The sequence below is a fragment of the Apteryx mantelli genome, chromosome 7 (assembly GCF_036417845.1).
Source record: "Apteryx mantelli isolate bAptMan1 chromosome 7, bAptMan1.hap1, whole genome shotgun sequence".
Taxonomy (NCBI): Eukaryota; Metazoa; Chordata; class Aves; order Apterygiformes; family Apterygidae; genus Apteryx; species Apteryx mantelli.
The window spans coordinates 44,775,409-44,792,189 of record NC_089984.1 but is presented as its reverse complement, the minus strand read 5'-3'; the positions used below and the strand labels follow the sequence as shown (position 1 = coordinate 44,792,189).

The 16,781-nt window shown below is 45.1% G+C and overlaps 1 protein-coding gene across 1 annotated transcript in view; it reads left to right on the top strand.

The window, feature by feature from the left end:
* Positions 1 to 16,781, top strand: part of STK32C (serine/threonine kinase 32C) — a 119,133-nt gene that overhangs the window by 94,804 nt on the left and 7,548 nt on the right. The window contains exons 3-6 of the mRNA XM_067300392.1: positions 9,148 to 9,299; positions 12,319 to 12,492; positions 13,136 to 13,173; positions 16,511 to 16,600. Of these exons, the coding sequence (XP_067156493.1) occupies positions 9,148 to 9,299; positions 12,319 to 12,492; positions 13,136 to 13,173; positions 16,511 to 16,600 (454 nt within the window). The remainder of the gene's footprint in view (positions 1 to 9,147; positions 9,300 to 12,318; positions 12,493 to 13,135; positions 13,174 to 16,510; positions 16,601 to 16,781) is intronic.

Genomic DNA, 16,781 nt, shown 5'->3' with positions numbered 1-16,781 from the left:
GATAGGGAAACGAGTTCCTGAGCAATCCCAGGTCAGTGGCAACACAGAAGTGCACCAGGCCGTGAGAGCTGCCGAATCAAAATTGACTGGTTTATCTCCAGATTGGGCAGTGGGCCCACGCGCTTGCCCCGACCACAGCGATGAGCACTGGCGCGAGCTATTCTGGAAGACGGGAGCGATTTGGGTCTCTGCTAGGCAAAAAGAGGAGAATGAGCGGACCCTCCTCTCATCCCCGCTGGTGGGCACTGCGAGGTCCCTCGGTCGTGGTCCCTACACGCCTCGGCCGGTTCCTCAGCTTGAGGGATGAAAACTGCTGCGCCGGGTGTTTGCTGATGGGCGAGAGCTGCTGGCATCGGATAAGCCGTCGGTGGAACCGGTGCGTCAGCCGAGAGCCACAGCCTTTCCCAGAAATGACCACTCATACTTGCAGCGCTTTCTTCTCTGGAGAATGGGAAATATGAGGATTATTTAAACCGTTTGAATATCTAATTTGAGTTTATTGGCTTTTCCAAATCTAGGAGTCCGGACATAAATACCCAGGGGAAGTCAGCAGAAACTGGAGGATAAATAACTGTTTTTGTGCAAGGTACAGCTACTCTGAATAAGCATTTTTATGAACTAGAGCAGAATTTGCCTCTGGTTCACTATCATGTAGGATTAAGGTGTTTGATATCAAGGTACAGTGCTTGCTAATGCTAAGCATTGACCTCTACTCTAAAAACAAAATAAGTAAGTGAAATCCAGGTTTGAACACTGCAACTTCTGATGGCTGTCAGCTGAAGTCAATAAAACTTCTATGTATGTAAGGATTGCAGTGCATTTGTCTAGTCTTTCAAAGGCAGAAGCCATTAAAAGCTTCAAAAAGAAAATCTACCACTCACATTTCAAAAGCAAAAGGAAGCTCTCTTGAAGCTAACTGTGGGTATTTGCATCAGATGTGACAATAATATCCTACAGAGGACAGGATCGTGAGTTCTTTAATTTAGAATGACATCTGCATTTGCAGAAGGAAAGACTAATCTTTGTGCAGCAGAGATTAAGCAATCTCAAGTATTATCAGCTTCACAGATACTGCCTAGAATGCAAACTGCTTGCTTTTGTTCGAGCCCACAGACAAACTGTGCTGTCTCATTATAATTAGTTTGAGATAATTCAAGCCATGCTATTGAATGAGTAGGTGACCTTTAATCTGAGTGGGGATTTTAGCACGTTGGATTCATTCAGAATCAGCAGGAGAAAAAGTTACTGAATTTCTAAAGGAGAAAAGTCGGAGCCTAAGAGATGATAGGAAGTAAGTTGGACTGAAAAATATGCAAAACAGCAAAAATGTAGAGGAACGGGGAAAGTATCCTGAATTAAGAAGAGCAAAAAAAAGTTCTAGCAAAAAAAGAGCATAATTTATGAGTCACCTGGACACCAAAACCACCTAAATTCCTGCTATTTCCATTCCAACTCATGCCATGGTTGTGTGGAAAATGAGAGTAACTCTTGTAGAAATAGCTCAATAAGTGATGCAGGGGAGTAAGAAGTCAAATAATTCCTGGCAATTTAAGGACTTTGTTTCTGCTTTTGCTCCTTAATCCTCTGTGTGACAGAGAATGTTTTGATCCTACAGAATCTGAGATAAATTCCATCTGTATTTTCAATTTAATTTTTAAGATATGGTTTGTATGAGAGCGTAAGTGATACATATGCTTCTTACTGAAAGAGCAGGGTTCATCTGCAGGCAACTTACAGTCGTGGTTTAGATGGTGATAGAAAATGAACCAGCCAAAAGTGTAAGTAAGTCGCTCGGACGTGTTCCACTTATTTAATCCCAACATTAATTTTATTTTCCCTTTTTTTTTTTTTAATTTTTTTTGCTTTCTAATCCTCCTTCTGCGATGGCCCCTGGGCGGCGGGGCTGCCCGTCCCTGGGCCCCTGGAGGACGGGATCGAGGGGGGCGCGCTGCTCCCTCCCCGCCGGGGCCGAGAGCGCGCACCAGCACCGTTCGCCCGGGTTTGCTTGACGCTCGCGCCTCTGATCCTGCAGGCTTCATGGTTTTTGTGCAAGTGCGGTAACTTCATCCGAAATGCAGCATCGCGGCTGCAGAGCAGCTCGTGCATCAGCCCGCTTGGCGTCTGGGCGTTTTGTCGATCATCGGGGAGGTTCAACCGGGCGGATTTGCTGTCGGCTCAACGGAGAATGACGTCTTCTGACAGCGGGAAGCCGCGGGGACCGCTTTGCGGCAAAGGGAGTCGGGGAGATGAGCTGGGCTGCGCCGAGCGACACAGCGACAGCGGCAGAGGGAGCAGCGCAGTCACGTTTCTGCCGTCAAGGGAGGCGACATAACGATGACTAAAATCGCTTGGGTGTAAAATGAGAGTCAAACAAATTAAGGCTAAATCCTTGACCGCTTTTACCGATGAAAACAAACTTTATACACAAAATGTAGAGGCTGCTCTAATCGTTCATGGAAGAATGTTGTAAAGGAACAACTCGCCTGCATGCATTATGAGGAATTTCATTGAATTTTTTGCAGAATGCTTCAGATGTATAAGTAATAGACACATCCTAAACCATAATTCACAAAGCGATATTTTGCAGATAGAGAACCTGAATAAACGGAGCTCCCCGTGACCATCCTCAGCCCGTGCAGAACTTGGGAGTTCCCGTTTCGTGGTTTGGTGGCCAGGAGTGCTGGTCTTCCGCTGTTCCTGCGAGGTGTTTTTTGCTTTTCCACTCTTCTTTAAATCAAAATCAACTTAAAGACAAAAATGTTGCAACTAGCAGAATAAGTTTTATCAAATACTAGCCAGTTTGGTTAAAAAGCTCATCTCTTTCCTTCTGTACGTTTGAGACTACTTTAAAAAAAAAAACTCGGTAAAGGTATTTGTAAGGTGCTCTACGTGTGCTCGGTGCCTCCACTCTGACTAGCGTGGGATGCATAAGGATTTTGGGAATGTACCAAGAAACCACAGGGAAAAAAAGCTTGTTTAGAAAATGTTGGGTTGTGTCCGTGGCTCTACCCAAGTGTGATTTGGCCTTCTTTTGAGAAGACCTAGGTGATCTTGATGCCTTTAGGACTGTCTGTACATTTAGGCTTCTGTTCGTGTACTGCATGTTCTGTTGATAACTCTTACCTTAAACAAGATAAGTGTTTCAAAGCCAAGAGTTAGATTTCTCCTCCCATTATTTTTTTAATGTAATATAGGTCAATAATCCTTGTTAGTCTTCTCTAAATTAATAAAATAGCTTAGGTTGTTGAGCGGAGACCTAGATTGCCCCAACTTCATAAGAAAACGGGCTGCCAGCTACGATGACAATACAGGCGTTGTCATTGTCTAGGGCCTCATCAAGCGAGATCGAAATGGGAGATGTAAATGCATATCTCACGTCCTGAATAGTAAATGTAACTTCCAAACCCTTTATGCCTTTAGTGCAATAAAAGCAAAGGCAGCTGTATACAAACCATTTGGCAACAGCTGAATGTTCAGGGTATCTGGGACTCTATTAAATCTTTTATATGCCATGTCTTGAGCAATATACTACCAGCTGATGCCTGCCTTCTGCACCACAAATCTGGCAGCATTACATACAATTTTTTCTAATGGCTGTATTTAACCACTGAAAAAAATTTCCTTTGTGCAGCAAGGAACCATATTATGCAGAAATGAGGACAAAGTAATCTCTTCTTTCTGCTTTCTTGCATTGCCTTACATTGTCATGAAACCTCGATCTGCTTGAAAAATGCATCTAGATTAATTAAAAATAAAAACACTTTGACTTGTTACCAAGTAGATATTTATTCCTTCCACAGAAGCAGATGCATGAATAGAGAAGCAGAAAAAAGATACACGTTGGGGCACTTACATTTCTGCAAGTGACATGTTTCTGTAATCAGAGACATTTTTTGAAGGAGACCTACTTGTCGTGGAGGACCTAAATTGTCACACCCTGGTAAGCACAGAACTGACAGAGTTCCTTGTATGAGTTAGGCTAGCGTTAGATCCCTATCAGTAATTGCATTAATATTACCATTAACTATTAATAGCTGCAGTAATTATAGCAATGCAAGCAGCGTGCACGTGGAGCGCCGGAGAAGATGCGCTCTCGCTGCTGACGGCCAAGTCCGGCGCGGGTTCCCGCGGGGCTGGCCAGCCATGGGAGGACGTGTCACAAGGCGACCCCGCGAGCGGAGCAGCTCCCTAGCCGGGATGCGGAGCCGATGATAGCGCCAACGCTGCCAGCTGGCAGCGCTCGGCTACCGCCCTCTCTCCTCACGTATCTGCCCCTGCCACGCTGCAACTTCCAAAGCTGGAGCAGAAGAAGAAGATTTCTACTGACTCCCACAGTCTTTTTTCTGGAAAACAGGGAACAAAAATTTCTAGAGAGCTTGAAACTGGAATGATTCGGTATGTAGGTGATAACAGTTGCAGTTCAGAAAACTGTTTATTGTGATTACCGAGTACAAGCAGCTTTCATCATTTTCTCATTTATTATACTAGGGTTTTTTTTCCCCTCAGATAAACACGGAGCAAGTGACATTATTATAAAATGCAATACGTGTTAAGATACGGCAAGTCAGAATTACTCATTTCAGAAACTCCATGATGCTTGGTTGCATTTCTTGTTCTTTAAAAACAAAAACCTAAACCAAAAAAAAATACTGAGAAATTAATGAGCTTCTAGCCTTAATGTGAAATAAACTGAAATCAGAGAAGAATGTTGTTTAGTGCCTGGATGGCAATTACCGAGAGGCTTGTTTTTAGAGCAGTTGTACAGCAATGACCATATTTTAAAGGGATACAGTTAAATCTTTTCTGCTCAGAGAAATTATAAAAGATAAAGTTATTTTCATGCTTTTTTAAAATGCACAACCAGTTTAGTCTGCTTTAGGCAAAAGTCAGATCCTGCTGGTGCTTTGCATTGGGCTAGGTAGTTCATTATTATTATTATTGAATTTGCACACAGAGACGTGAGCGTGGCAAGATGGGCTGTCCGATTTCAGCGTGGTTGGCATCACTTAACACGGCTGCTGGTGCGGTTGCAGATAAGGGACAAGTTATGGAGCCCAGAGCCTCTCCAGCAGGTCACCGAGCCTGGAAGCTCTCCGCCTTTCTCGGGGTTGTCACCGGGCTGGGAGAAGACCCACCTCCACCTGTAACCTCGGGTCTCATACTCCTAGTCCGTTACTGCTAAAACAGTACCGCTACTGCTTATGGGCATGTTGCTGGAAGCAGCACGCCCGGGAGCAGAGGCTTTGCTCTGCCTGACGCCAGCTCGGTTTAGGCTTCTCGCGCTCGCAGAGGACACCCAGCCGGTTCGCTGGGCTCCTGGAGGTTGGCCTCCCTGGCCAGAAAGCCGTAGCTCGCCGAGCTGACCGCCTTCCGTCTGGAGCAGAGCAGAGGTCGAGCACAGGATGAAACCTGGTGCCGTGTTACATGAATGTTAGTAAGAGAAAGAAGGTTTTATTGGAAAAATTGGTCTCAGAAGGTTGTCTTCAAGGCAGATGATTCTTTTGGCATTCACACGCAGAATTAAATGGTTTGTTTACCAGAATCACAAAAACAGCAAGCATCTTCCTCTGCGTAGCCACCCTGCTCACGCGTGCTAGAGCGAACCATAACTATTGCAGTATAAAGCCTATTTTTTTTGTTGTTATGGATATTTTAAAACTTTGCCTGGTCTCTTTGCTGTTTGCTTGCATTCCTCACCTCCATGCTGGTACGTTGCTGTTTCTGAAAGACAGAAATCTTGATGCGAGTTCTAACTCCCACTTCAGTTAATTGCTGCTGTTCACTGCTCGGCTTTCTGACTGGTTCAACGAATGATAAGTTTGAAAACCAAAAGAAGCCTTTGGCATATTCCGTTTTCCCAAAATCTGATAGCTTTACTGAAAATTACATTTCAGTTTGCTTTTAAAAGATGGCTATTCAATGATTGAAGCTTACTGGTCAGTGGTATGCTGTACTATTACGAAGCGCAAAGCAATTTTTAATAGGAATATGAAAGTGAAGAGGCATGCTGGAAATCACCTGGTGAAGACGAGGAAAAGGAGCGAAGCGGATGAAGAGGAGCTTAGAGGAGAGACATCGGCACAGCGCGGTGAGTGCCCCCGGGCTGCGAGGCGATGCGGCTGGGCTCTTCGCAGGGGTGAGGGACGGGACAAGCGATCATGGGCGTAAGTTGAGAAGAGAGAAGCGCAGACTGGAGATGAGGAAACCTGCTTTCCCCGTGGGACGGTCGAGCAGCGGAGCTGGGGCCCGGAGGGGCTGTGCCGTCTCCATCCTTGGAGGTCTCGAGCGCGATGGATGAAGGTTCTGGGGTTGCCGCTCCGGAGCCTCTTTGGCCGCGGTGGTTGCTGCGGTCGACCCGCGTTGGCGGCAACTGGACTGGCGACAGAGGAAACAGTCCGCGTCATTGCATGGCCACTTCCAGAGGCAGCAAGACCTTGCTCCAGCCCTGCCCTTGCTTTGCTCCTGATGAGCTGGCTTGGTCAGGCTCGTCTTAACGTGAAGGGAGCCTGGGTTTGGACTGTGTTTGATTTCACTCAGGCTGAAATTGTTTAGGACAAGCCGTTTGAGACGTAATCCTTTCAACCTGAGGTGTGTGTATACTTATTTAAATCCATAATTTTCTGTTCAAATGGGGATTGTAATGACAACTGCAAAATAATCCCCGTAATTTCAATGTGTACCCGTAATTGGGATGTTTTTATCTGGCTAATGATAACCACCTATTATTCTGTCACCTTCTTGCTGTAATGTGTCCTTGACGATATTACATTATGTGCCATTAGCACTTGCAAATTGTTATTAATGGGGGTATTTCAGAAGTGCAGAACAGTTCAATGGCTTAGGTCTCGTCTGTGTTTTTTTCTGCCATCTATGCAAACTATCCTGTGTGTTTGCTTCCAGTGTTGTATAAATGTTATCCTCTCTCTAATGAGTTGTATGAAGTCATCTCAAGGTCAGTCTCAGTTTGCTGTTCCAAACGAGGGCCGTATGACCAAAATGCCAAATTATTTTTTTTCAAAGAAAATATATCCGGTACATTGTAATCATAACCATGTCTGATAATTAAAGGAGGGCAGACGTAATTATACCAGATGTAGAGTTTTCATTAGCTCGTTTAAAAACAGTTACCTTGATAATTAAAGTGTCATTAGTACTCAGAAGAATCGTAGGGAGATACGCCAAAGGAAATATTAGTTGGGAAATGTATTCAAGCCCGCTGGTTTTGTACTTCTCGGTAGAGCGGGATAGTGGGGGCCCGACGGCAGATTAACCTCTCTGATACCCCAAATTACTAGCTTTATGCGTGCTGCATGTCGGGGCACATCATGGCCACGAAATCATGACTCTTCTTGTCAAGGTGATAACGGGTTTAAACGGCTGGTGGAAACGTGACATTTTGTGCCGCTGGAGTTCAGAGGCCCTGGACTCCCGCTTGCCGGATGCCTGGGAGAAAATGTGTTGTGAAGCTTAAAGCTCTCCTGAATTCCGCCTCGGGAGCTCCCTGAGCTTCTCTGGCGGTGTCCACGGTCCCCTTTGAGGTCCTTGTATGGGGCGATGCCTGGGCTGCGCTGCCAGACAGGCACGGGGTCTGAGATCTGGGGTCTGGTTTAAGCTAATATTTCTGACATTTGTGTGTTTCTGTGCTTCCTCTGAGACCGTGTTGACTTGCGCTTTTGAGAAAACAGGCTGTTTTTGCAAATTTCTGGTTGACCTGGAAAACCTCGCCAGCAGAGCTCCACGCTGATGTGCACGGAGTCCGCGAGGACGGGCCGGCGGTGTGTTTTGGGGGAGGCGGGAGCCAGCAGCCAACGTGCCCCCGCGCTGCGGGGACGCGGGCTTTGCCCGAGCTTCGGCACGCTCCTCGGAGGGGCTGAGTCCTGGTGTGGCCCGCAGCCCGGGAAGGGAAGAGCCAGCGCTGGGAATGACTGCGTGCGCTGGAAAGCCGCTAGTGTGAACTGAGCCTACAAAAGATCTGCTTTAACTGGAGCAGCGAGCAGCACATGGGGTTTTTGTCTCGTGCAGAAACTCTTTGCTGTAGTGCCAATGCAGAGCATCCCTGTATTTCTAGGAGCGTGGGAGTTGCTGTGTTGTTTTTAACACATTTACATTTTAATCAGTTTCTGTTAAAACAAACTGGATTATTTTGACCTTTCAGAGCACAGCTTTACATGAAGTAGATTAAAACCAATCTGCTGGAAATTCGCGCCGGGTGTGCGTGAACGGAATGGGATAAACGCGGGGAGGGAGACCGCGCCGTTCTCCGCAGGCAGCCGCAACGCAAAGGCACCGAGCACAGGGCTCCCGCTTGCTGGCTGCGAAGCTTGTTCTCCGCGGGAAAGCTCTGCCCTAGGCGCCGGCGACGCCGGGCGGCTGGGATCGCGTTGCGCGCGCTAAGGAAAGCGCCGGCGTGGCTGCGCGTTTGCAAGGCCATCTGGATGGTGGGGTGACGTCATGCCTGAAAAGAGAGCGTACGGAAACTCTGCTCTGAGGAGGGGAGACCTGTATTAACAGATGACAAGTGGCAGCCCAGCAATCAGGAATGGGTAATAACAGGGTAGAAAGGCTAAGCAGCGCCGGTCCGGTAGCCCCAGGGGTTGGGCTGGCCAAGTGGGCCATCACTAAAATAAAACACGATCCACAGAAATACTGTGCTTTGGCTTCGCTGCAGGCAAACTTCCACATCCAGCTACCTTGTCTGGTCCTGCTGTAGGTATTTTAAACTCATTTTCTCTTTATTTCAAGGTACTTTGGTTTGAGTTTTCTTATTGTAACTTTTGGGGGTTGTCTGGGAAGCTGCAGAGCGCCTGGGAGCAGATGTGGGAGGAGGTGGGAAAAGGTGCCTGGTGACCACACCTGGCTGGGAGGTGTCCGTTTGATTTGTTATAGGAGCAAGACACGATAGAAAACGTCGATCCGATTGGGGATTCAACGAGTGCTTGTTTGCAGGGCCGTCCTCGGGGACACGTCTAAGGAGCGCGCGAGTCCGCTGGCCCGAGCCTGGGAAGTCCTCGTGCCGAGCGGCTTTGCCTGGAGCACCACGGCCGCTCACACCAAAACATCAAAAGGTCGTTTCCGTCAGGTAAAACGGCAAAGGAAGCTATAGCTCGACTACATGTTTTGTTTTTTCCTCCTTTTGTGGTGTTTTAGGTGTGTATTGTCCAGAAGAGAGACACTGAGAAGATGTACGCCATGAAGTATATGAACAAGCAGCAGTGCATTGAAAGAGACGAGGTTCGCAACGTGTTTAGAGAACTGGAAATCCTGCAGGAAATCGAGCACGTGTTCCTGGTGAATCTCTGGTGAGTGCCTCCTCTCGGAGAGAGGTGTCCTGGTGCAGCAAGACACTCGCAGCGATTGCCATTAAAGAAATAGTCCCTTCCTTTTGCATGTAGACAGTGATTCCTGGGACAGTCTGTTGCACTTCACAGTGAGTTGTATACTGTGTGTGGGCAATCTTTGTATCAAATAACGTCTTGAAAATCCAGAGAAACTAGCATTTTTCAGAGATGTAGATTTATTCATATCATGTTTTACTGTAACTATCTGGACAAGATGCTTTTCAAAAGCATTATAGACTAACTATATTTGTTGGATTTTTAGCCTGGTATGAGACTGTTTTGTTTTTTTTTATTAGATGCTAAAAAATTATCCACTAATTAGTATACTTTTGCCATTGCACATGCAATCAAGCCATCCTTGAGCAATTTGAAATGTTACTATTTTTAGTGATCTGTTTCTGAGAAAAATACGTGATCTTTTCAAATTATCAGGTGTTTGGCCTTTTGCTAGAGAACCGCTAATGGCAAAGTTCTTTAGAGCAGGTTCGTCGGTCAAATAAAATCTATTACTTTAGAGCTCTGAATGAGTGTTTAGCTGTTGGATTCGTGATCCTCTCGTGCTGCCTGCTCCAAGGTGGTCCCTGTACTCTGGCTTCTCTGCCGTGCGAAGGAGCTCCTGAAGTGTGGCAGGGACCAGAAAACCCATCGTCATTACCCATGCGAGACCCGCACGCCAGAAACGGATCCTGTGCTAGGAGACGTCTTTGAACACTGTTAGGAAGGAACCGGGAGAGGGACAAATATATGACATGTTGCGAGATTATAGAAATAAGTAATTCATCGCTTGCATTCACAGACCATAAGAAGAGTGACATTTATGAAAAATGACGGAAAACATTTGGATCCTATAGAATGGAGGGAGGATGACAGATGGAAAGGGAAAAAGAAGAGTGGTCCTTTATCTGTATTAAAAATGTGACCTGGGTGGCTTGAAGTTTTGCCTAGGATTTGTTTCCTAAGTGCCTTGCCTGTAGCGCAAGCTTCTGCGTGTAGTGTAGTGGCACTGTGGTTAGTGTGTAGTACTGCAGTTTAGAGAGTATAAGTGAGTCGGGTAGCCAGTATTTCCAGCCCAGCAGTTTTTTGGATTACCTAAAATTCTTACAGCCACAACTTCTCTACTGTTAAGAGGAGCAAATTGTGATTGTAAAATAAAGGCTGTGCTTACTTGGAAAATAGTGGCTAAGCAAAAATGATATGCTGTGTAAAAAATGCAGTGAAGTGCATGTGCAATGCACATTGTTTTACCCCAGAGATTACAAGGCTTATATCTCTATCAGAATGTGTTTTTAAGGCTAAAATTAGTCCCTTGCGAATGGTTCCTTGATTTCATAAAGACACAGCAGGGGCACAAGGAACAGTTTTGCTCAGGAAAGTTGCACACTGGTAGCGGGACAGACCCACGCTCCAGTAACTGCGTTGCTGTGGGCGTCCGCTTTCTCTCTCGCTAGTTGCAACCTTCCAGACAGCTTGAGGAGCAGCAATATTTTCAAAAATTCAAAAAGTATAATAACCAAAGTAACGGGATGAAAGCTGATAATATCCTGCATACCTTTTGTTCGTTGGTTACTCCAGAATAGCCAAAGTGCATATTGATTTTTTTCAACATTTTAACAACTGCAAATAATTTTTTCAGGAGGTAATGAAGTTTTTGAGAAAATTTGTTCTCTTAGCAAGTTTTTCCCTTTCAGCTTGTACATTTAGAGTAAGCATACATTTGGGATAAGAACAGAAGTATGTGATTCATAAGTATTATACAATCCCACATATTCTTTCCTTAGAAATGCTGTAGCCAAATATAACAATCAAATGTTATTCTATAGTTTATCCTCAGTGCTGTCAGTCTCCTTTGGAATCTACTTCAAATTTATAGAGGCGTTTTACTCTACAATAAATACAAGGCTCTTTTTCTGGTCTTTATGGCTAAGTTAGCATTTGTGTTTTCTAATTCATTTTCAGAATATCCAGAGATAATTTAAGTATAGGTTTATCGTATTTTTTACAAGTGAAAGTCTGAAGTTACTCAGAAGTAACTTGTTAGCAAAGCTCCAAACTTTGTCTGCTGATGAGATGACTCATTCATAAAGCATAAATGTGAAGTGAACAGCTCTTGCTGAGGGACCGAGCAGCCAACAGGAGCTGCTTTAACAGTAATTTTTACTGTGCACATCATCAGCGAAGCTCTGAAACCGAGGAGGAGATTTTCGAAACCTGTTCTGCAGTTCTCCGCGAGGACCGCAAGCCGTGCGAGGTGGCTGCGGAAAAGCTGTGCTTCCGCCGTGCGCCGAGAAAATCGTCTTCAGCAGAAACGGGGGAGCCAAGACGCTGCCGCTGTGCCCAGCACCTGGGGACCGGATGGGGGAATCTGCAGGGTTTGGGGCCTCCTCGGTCCGGAGAAACCCCCGGCTGCAGCCGGAGCTGGGGAGGCGCCCGGTGGTCACTGGAACCGGGAGCCTGTTTCCAGACTAAGCCGAGTCTGGCATTTTTAGCATAGTAAAAGGAAGGTTGAGAGGAAAAAAGACACCTTGAACATAGGTCAGGATAAACGTTAGAACAGCATTGGCGCAAGAGCAAATAGATAAATTGGGCACGGACAAGTTAAGGCAGGAGGGGAAATGGAAAGCTTCTAACTATGCAGAGAATTTGCCTTGGAATAACCCCGTCCCTGGGAAATGAGGTGCTTGAGAAGCCGTTCGAAGAGCGGCAGGGTGAGCGGGACGAATTTAATAGGGGTAGCTGCCTCCCCCAAGGAGATGCTGCTCAGATAGCAGGAGGTTAAAAAGCAAGACGGCATCTTGAGTTATGCTTGCTTAATTAAAAGGCTGTAAACATTGAAGCCAGCATATGCTCGTAGTGGGAATGTTTGCAGTTTCTCACAGGTGCTGTGTAATTAAGGGAGAGGAAAAACCTGCCTTCGCTTGGTGACTCCCGTGCAGCGCGGCAGGAGCCGGGCGGCTCGCTCACCCCGCTTTGGTGCCCGCAGGTACTCCTTCCAGGACGAGGAGGACATGTTCATGGTGGTGGACTTGCTGCTGGGCGGTGACCTACGCTATCACCTGCAGCAAAACGTTCAGTTTACGGAAGAAACGGTCAAGCTCTACATCTGCGAAATGGCCCTGGCCCTGGACTACTTACGAAGCCAGCACATCATTCACAGGTAACGGCAAAGTCCGCGCCGCTGAGCTGGTGAAACCGGGTGCCCTTAGATAAGCGAGCGCGCAGAAGCGAGTGCATCCGTACCCTGAAAGAGCCTGGGGCCGGTCCGGCTCTGGTGGAAGCTGGCTTTGCACCAGCGCTGCCCGTGCGCGCTGCCCGGCTGAATTACGGTGTCTCTATTAGCCCCTGCTATAGCGAGGCCCTTCGTGCTGCCGGTGCTGCCGAGTCGGGGAGCTGCTTCTATTGAACCGCACCTGGCAGCACCCGTTCTGGCTGCTAGACCTGTCTGTTGGTCGCTAAGGGAAGAAATCTCAGTGTTTCCTGGCGTAACTGAAAGCAGTGCATTCCAGGATTTATTTTTAAAATGATCAAGGGCTTCATGGAAATAGGCCTAATCTTGCACTATTCATTTTCATGGAAGTGACGCTCGAACTGGTCAGGTGCTCCCACTTTTTTGTTTGACTGCCCAGGAAAAGCATATTTCTAATCCATCTATGAGGGACTTATCTCATATGAGGATATTTTGTTTTATATCTTTTTAATTTTTGATTGATAGATAAAAGGTTGCTTTTTTTGTTGCTGTGGAGTTGCATCTTTAATGTGACTGAGACTTCATCTTACTATAACTTTGTTTCTTTTTCCAGAGATGTAAAACCAGACAACATTCTCCTTGATGAGCAAGGTAGGAACTGTCTCTCTTGCTTTTTCTACCTCCTTCATACAAGGTATTGATTTTTTTAGTGTCTCACATACCGTGTGTCTTTTTATCTGGAAAAAGGGTGTAAAAGGCACCACTCCTCTTATTTGATTGGTCTTTGGTTGGTCGTGTGTATGCCTTGTAATGCAAAGGGAAGTCCAGCTTCCCTCCTCAGTAACCCTCTGTTCACCCCCAGTCTACTTCTCCTCTCACTAGTAGCCCCAGTGCCTCTTATTTTGCACAGGTTGTCCCTGCAAGAAATACAGTGCTTTACAGTGTGAAAAAACATTGAGTTTTAAAGTGAGTGGTCTGAACGTATGCTTTTATTTAGCAGGAAGAAAGAGAGTTTTGATGTCTTCTTGGTCTAGACTTTCTGAGTCGAGATCTGGACTGAACCAGGCAGAGTAAGTTCAAAAACCTTCACTGAGAGCATCTTGTTAATGGCCCTCGGAGGTCTCCACAGAGCTCCCGCGTGAGGTCCTATATTGACCTCTGTTCCCATAGCAGAACTTACAAAACGAAGACACGGTCTCTCAAGATGGCAGGCTCCAAACCAAGTTTTATCATACAGGCTCTGCAAAGCAAAAGCTTGCACTTGCCTGGAGGTTTGTTAGAAAACGGCGCAGGGTGTAATGCCCAAACATAAATGAGAAAGAGAAGATTTTGAGTAATAGGACAAAAGAATTTGTGATTTACACACCATTTTCAGAGCTGCCTGATAGATAGACAGAAGAAAATAGCCTCAAGAATGGCAGCTGGGTAGGTTTTCTGTATTTCAGGTTGGTTTGAAAATAATGACCCACAAGCAAGTTTTGAGACTAATTGTTTACCTGCCAACACTCATATTTGATTTTGTTCTTAATTGCTCATCTCAGATTACATAAGGTATTTGAAGTAATCGTTAGTTTGATGTGGTTGCAATATAAGGAATCTATGAAAACTCATCTGAGCAATATGGGAGGGAGCATTAAACTGTAGCTGGTCGCTTTTATAGAGCATTCTTGTTTGTATTGGAAGCGTGGTCTGAATTAGAGGATTAAAGAACAGTGGTGTTCCCCACAGTGAAAATCCTGTTGTATTAGATTGAGCTGTAGGGAGGTCTGTTTTTCTGTCTGTACAGAATTGCCTTCAAGGACCTCACAGGGAGTCTTTGAGCTGGAGAAGACACTTGAACGCAGACCGGCTAGTGATAATTCCTAACCAACCGCTCGACAGTTTGTTCACGTGTACCTGTGTCTTTGGCTCTTTTGGGGTCAGACAGCATGATTTTTCATGTGTGTAGTTCATACAGCCGTCAGACAACTCCTTTGCCGAAAGAACGGACAGGCAGGGGTGTCTGTCCTACTGAAACCGCGGATGCCTTGCACTGCATGCTCCCGTAGCAGCCCGTCCGTGTTTAAGCCTTCCTCGGTGTATGGGGAATGAGGGTTGTCCTGACTCAGAGCCTTTTTTCCAAGCGTAGGAGAGCTGTTCCATGCTTTGCCAGGGTATTCATCAGCGGGGAATAGCAAACACTAGCAGTGGCATCAGCCAGTCCTCCCGTCGCACTTGGACTCGGCAGCTGACTGCTGCTGCCGTGCCTTCCTTCGCAGCCCAGCGCGCAGGCGTTTGCTCTGGCTCAGCTGCAAGCCAGCTCTAAACAGTAGTTAGGAAATCGTGGAAAAGCAGGCTGGCAGGGAGCAGAAGTCACGTCATGTGCTTTCAGAACAACGGCAGCTCTGTCCAGGTGCTCCTGACCTCCATTTGTCTTGCAAAGTTTTTGGAAGACCATTGATAGAGTGTCGCTTCCCTAGGCAAGTTACCCGTGTGTTTGACTATTTCTGTTGCTAGAAATTTTTTTCTGATGTCTTACAGAAATCTCTGTTGCTTCAGCTTATGCTCACTATTCCTGATCCTATATAGTTTGTGTGTGAGGTAAACAGTATCTTCAACAACAATATTATAGTAAAAGACTTGGAGATGTCTGATCTGTGCAAAAAAAATCCTATCATTTTGAGTGTTTATCTAATTTGCCTTTATTTGGCTGTCCAAGACTAGGCTGCAGATCTAAGAAGAGTAGGTGTTTTCCAGAGCTTGATAATGAGACTTTTTTTTTCATGCTTTTCCCACCCTTTTTCCTAGAATTTTCACTTTCTGTCCTGATGACAGAAAATGTAGAAACAGAGAAAGTATTCCAGCACTTTTCAGAAATCTTAATGAGTTCTTGATATAGTGCTAGGGTTTGGAAAATATTGTTCTGATTCCATTTGGACTAGCATGTCCACATCTGCTATGTTATGCACAGAGTGTCAATACTACTTTATTCTGGAGATTCGGAGGTAGTCGTGGTTGAATGGCTTTCATCCAAACGCAATTCCAGATTTTTTTATTTATTTTTTTTTTAAATCGATGCTACCATGGCGTTATCTTAGTATAGCATTTCCGTATTGTCTTCTTTGCTAAATATAGGTTCTGGATATATCAATATGACCAAACGCTGGAGCTGATGTAGGTTACTAGTTCCCAAGGTAGGCTTACTAGTAATGTTTAAGCTTTGCAAGCTTAAACTGTTACAATTCTTTTTCTCACTACCTTATGCATCCCTGTATTTTTGTGCTGCACCTTGGGTCAATGTTGTCACATACCTCGTGTTCACTCATACGGACTAAAAGTGGAACTTAAGTTTTCCAAATGGTTAAAAATTGGATGTTTAAAGTTAGACTTGTTTTTGTCCCAGGTTTGAAGCTCAGAATCCCATAAGATCCAAGTCTTTTTTTTTCTTTTTTCTTTTTTTTAAAATCTTTTCTCATGGTCATCCTTGAATTTTAATCTGTCAAAATAGTGCTCCATGCAGGGGTTGAAGATAATTTCGAAGGTGGGGATTAGGCACTATAGTCCTAAAGGAAGCCTGTTGATTTTCTGAATGTCCATGTAATTTAGATGGATTCTGATAGCTGATATGTTTATGCCATGGAAACCTTTGAAGAATCATTGTGAATCTCAGCTCAAATAACTTGGAACAAAATATAGATTATCCAAGTAGGATGAAAAAAAGCTGGATATTTTAAATGACCACTATTCAAAATATGAAGCTCCAAGTTAGATTTGAAAATCAAGAAACAAAGCTAGCTACCATTTAAATGTTTTCCATCTGACAAGCCTGAGATCTGGAGAAAATTTTAGGACCTGTTAGGGCTGTTTAGTGGGATCTAGATTCTGAGCTGCCTACACCTGTGCTGCACTGTCTGGTTGCAAACGCTTTTGAAAAATTTTGTATTCTAACTCTGCATTGCAATTGTTTGTTCTGCCACTAATTCCTTCTCGAAATCTGTCTTTATTTAAGGTCATGCACATTTAACAGATTTTAATATTGCAACAATAATTAGGGATGGTGAAAGAGCAACTGCATTAGCTGGAACCAAGCCATACATGGGTAAGAAATAATAGCTGCTCGTTACACTTATATTTTGCATTCAAAGAACACTCACAGCATGCCATCTTATAGTCTGCGTCTGTCACGAGGAACTGAATTAATTTAACACGTTAATGCATGCACCCAAGTCATTCAGCAGAACCAGATTATTTGAAAAGCGAAACTCTCAAAGTGAATGAAT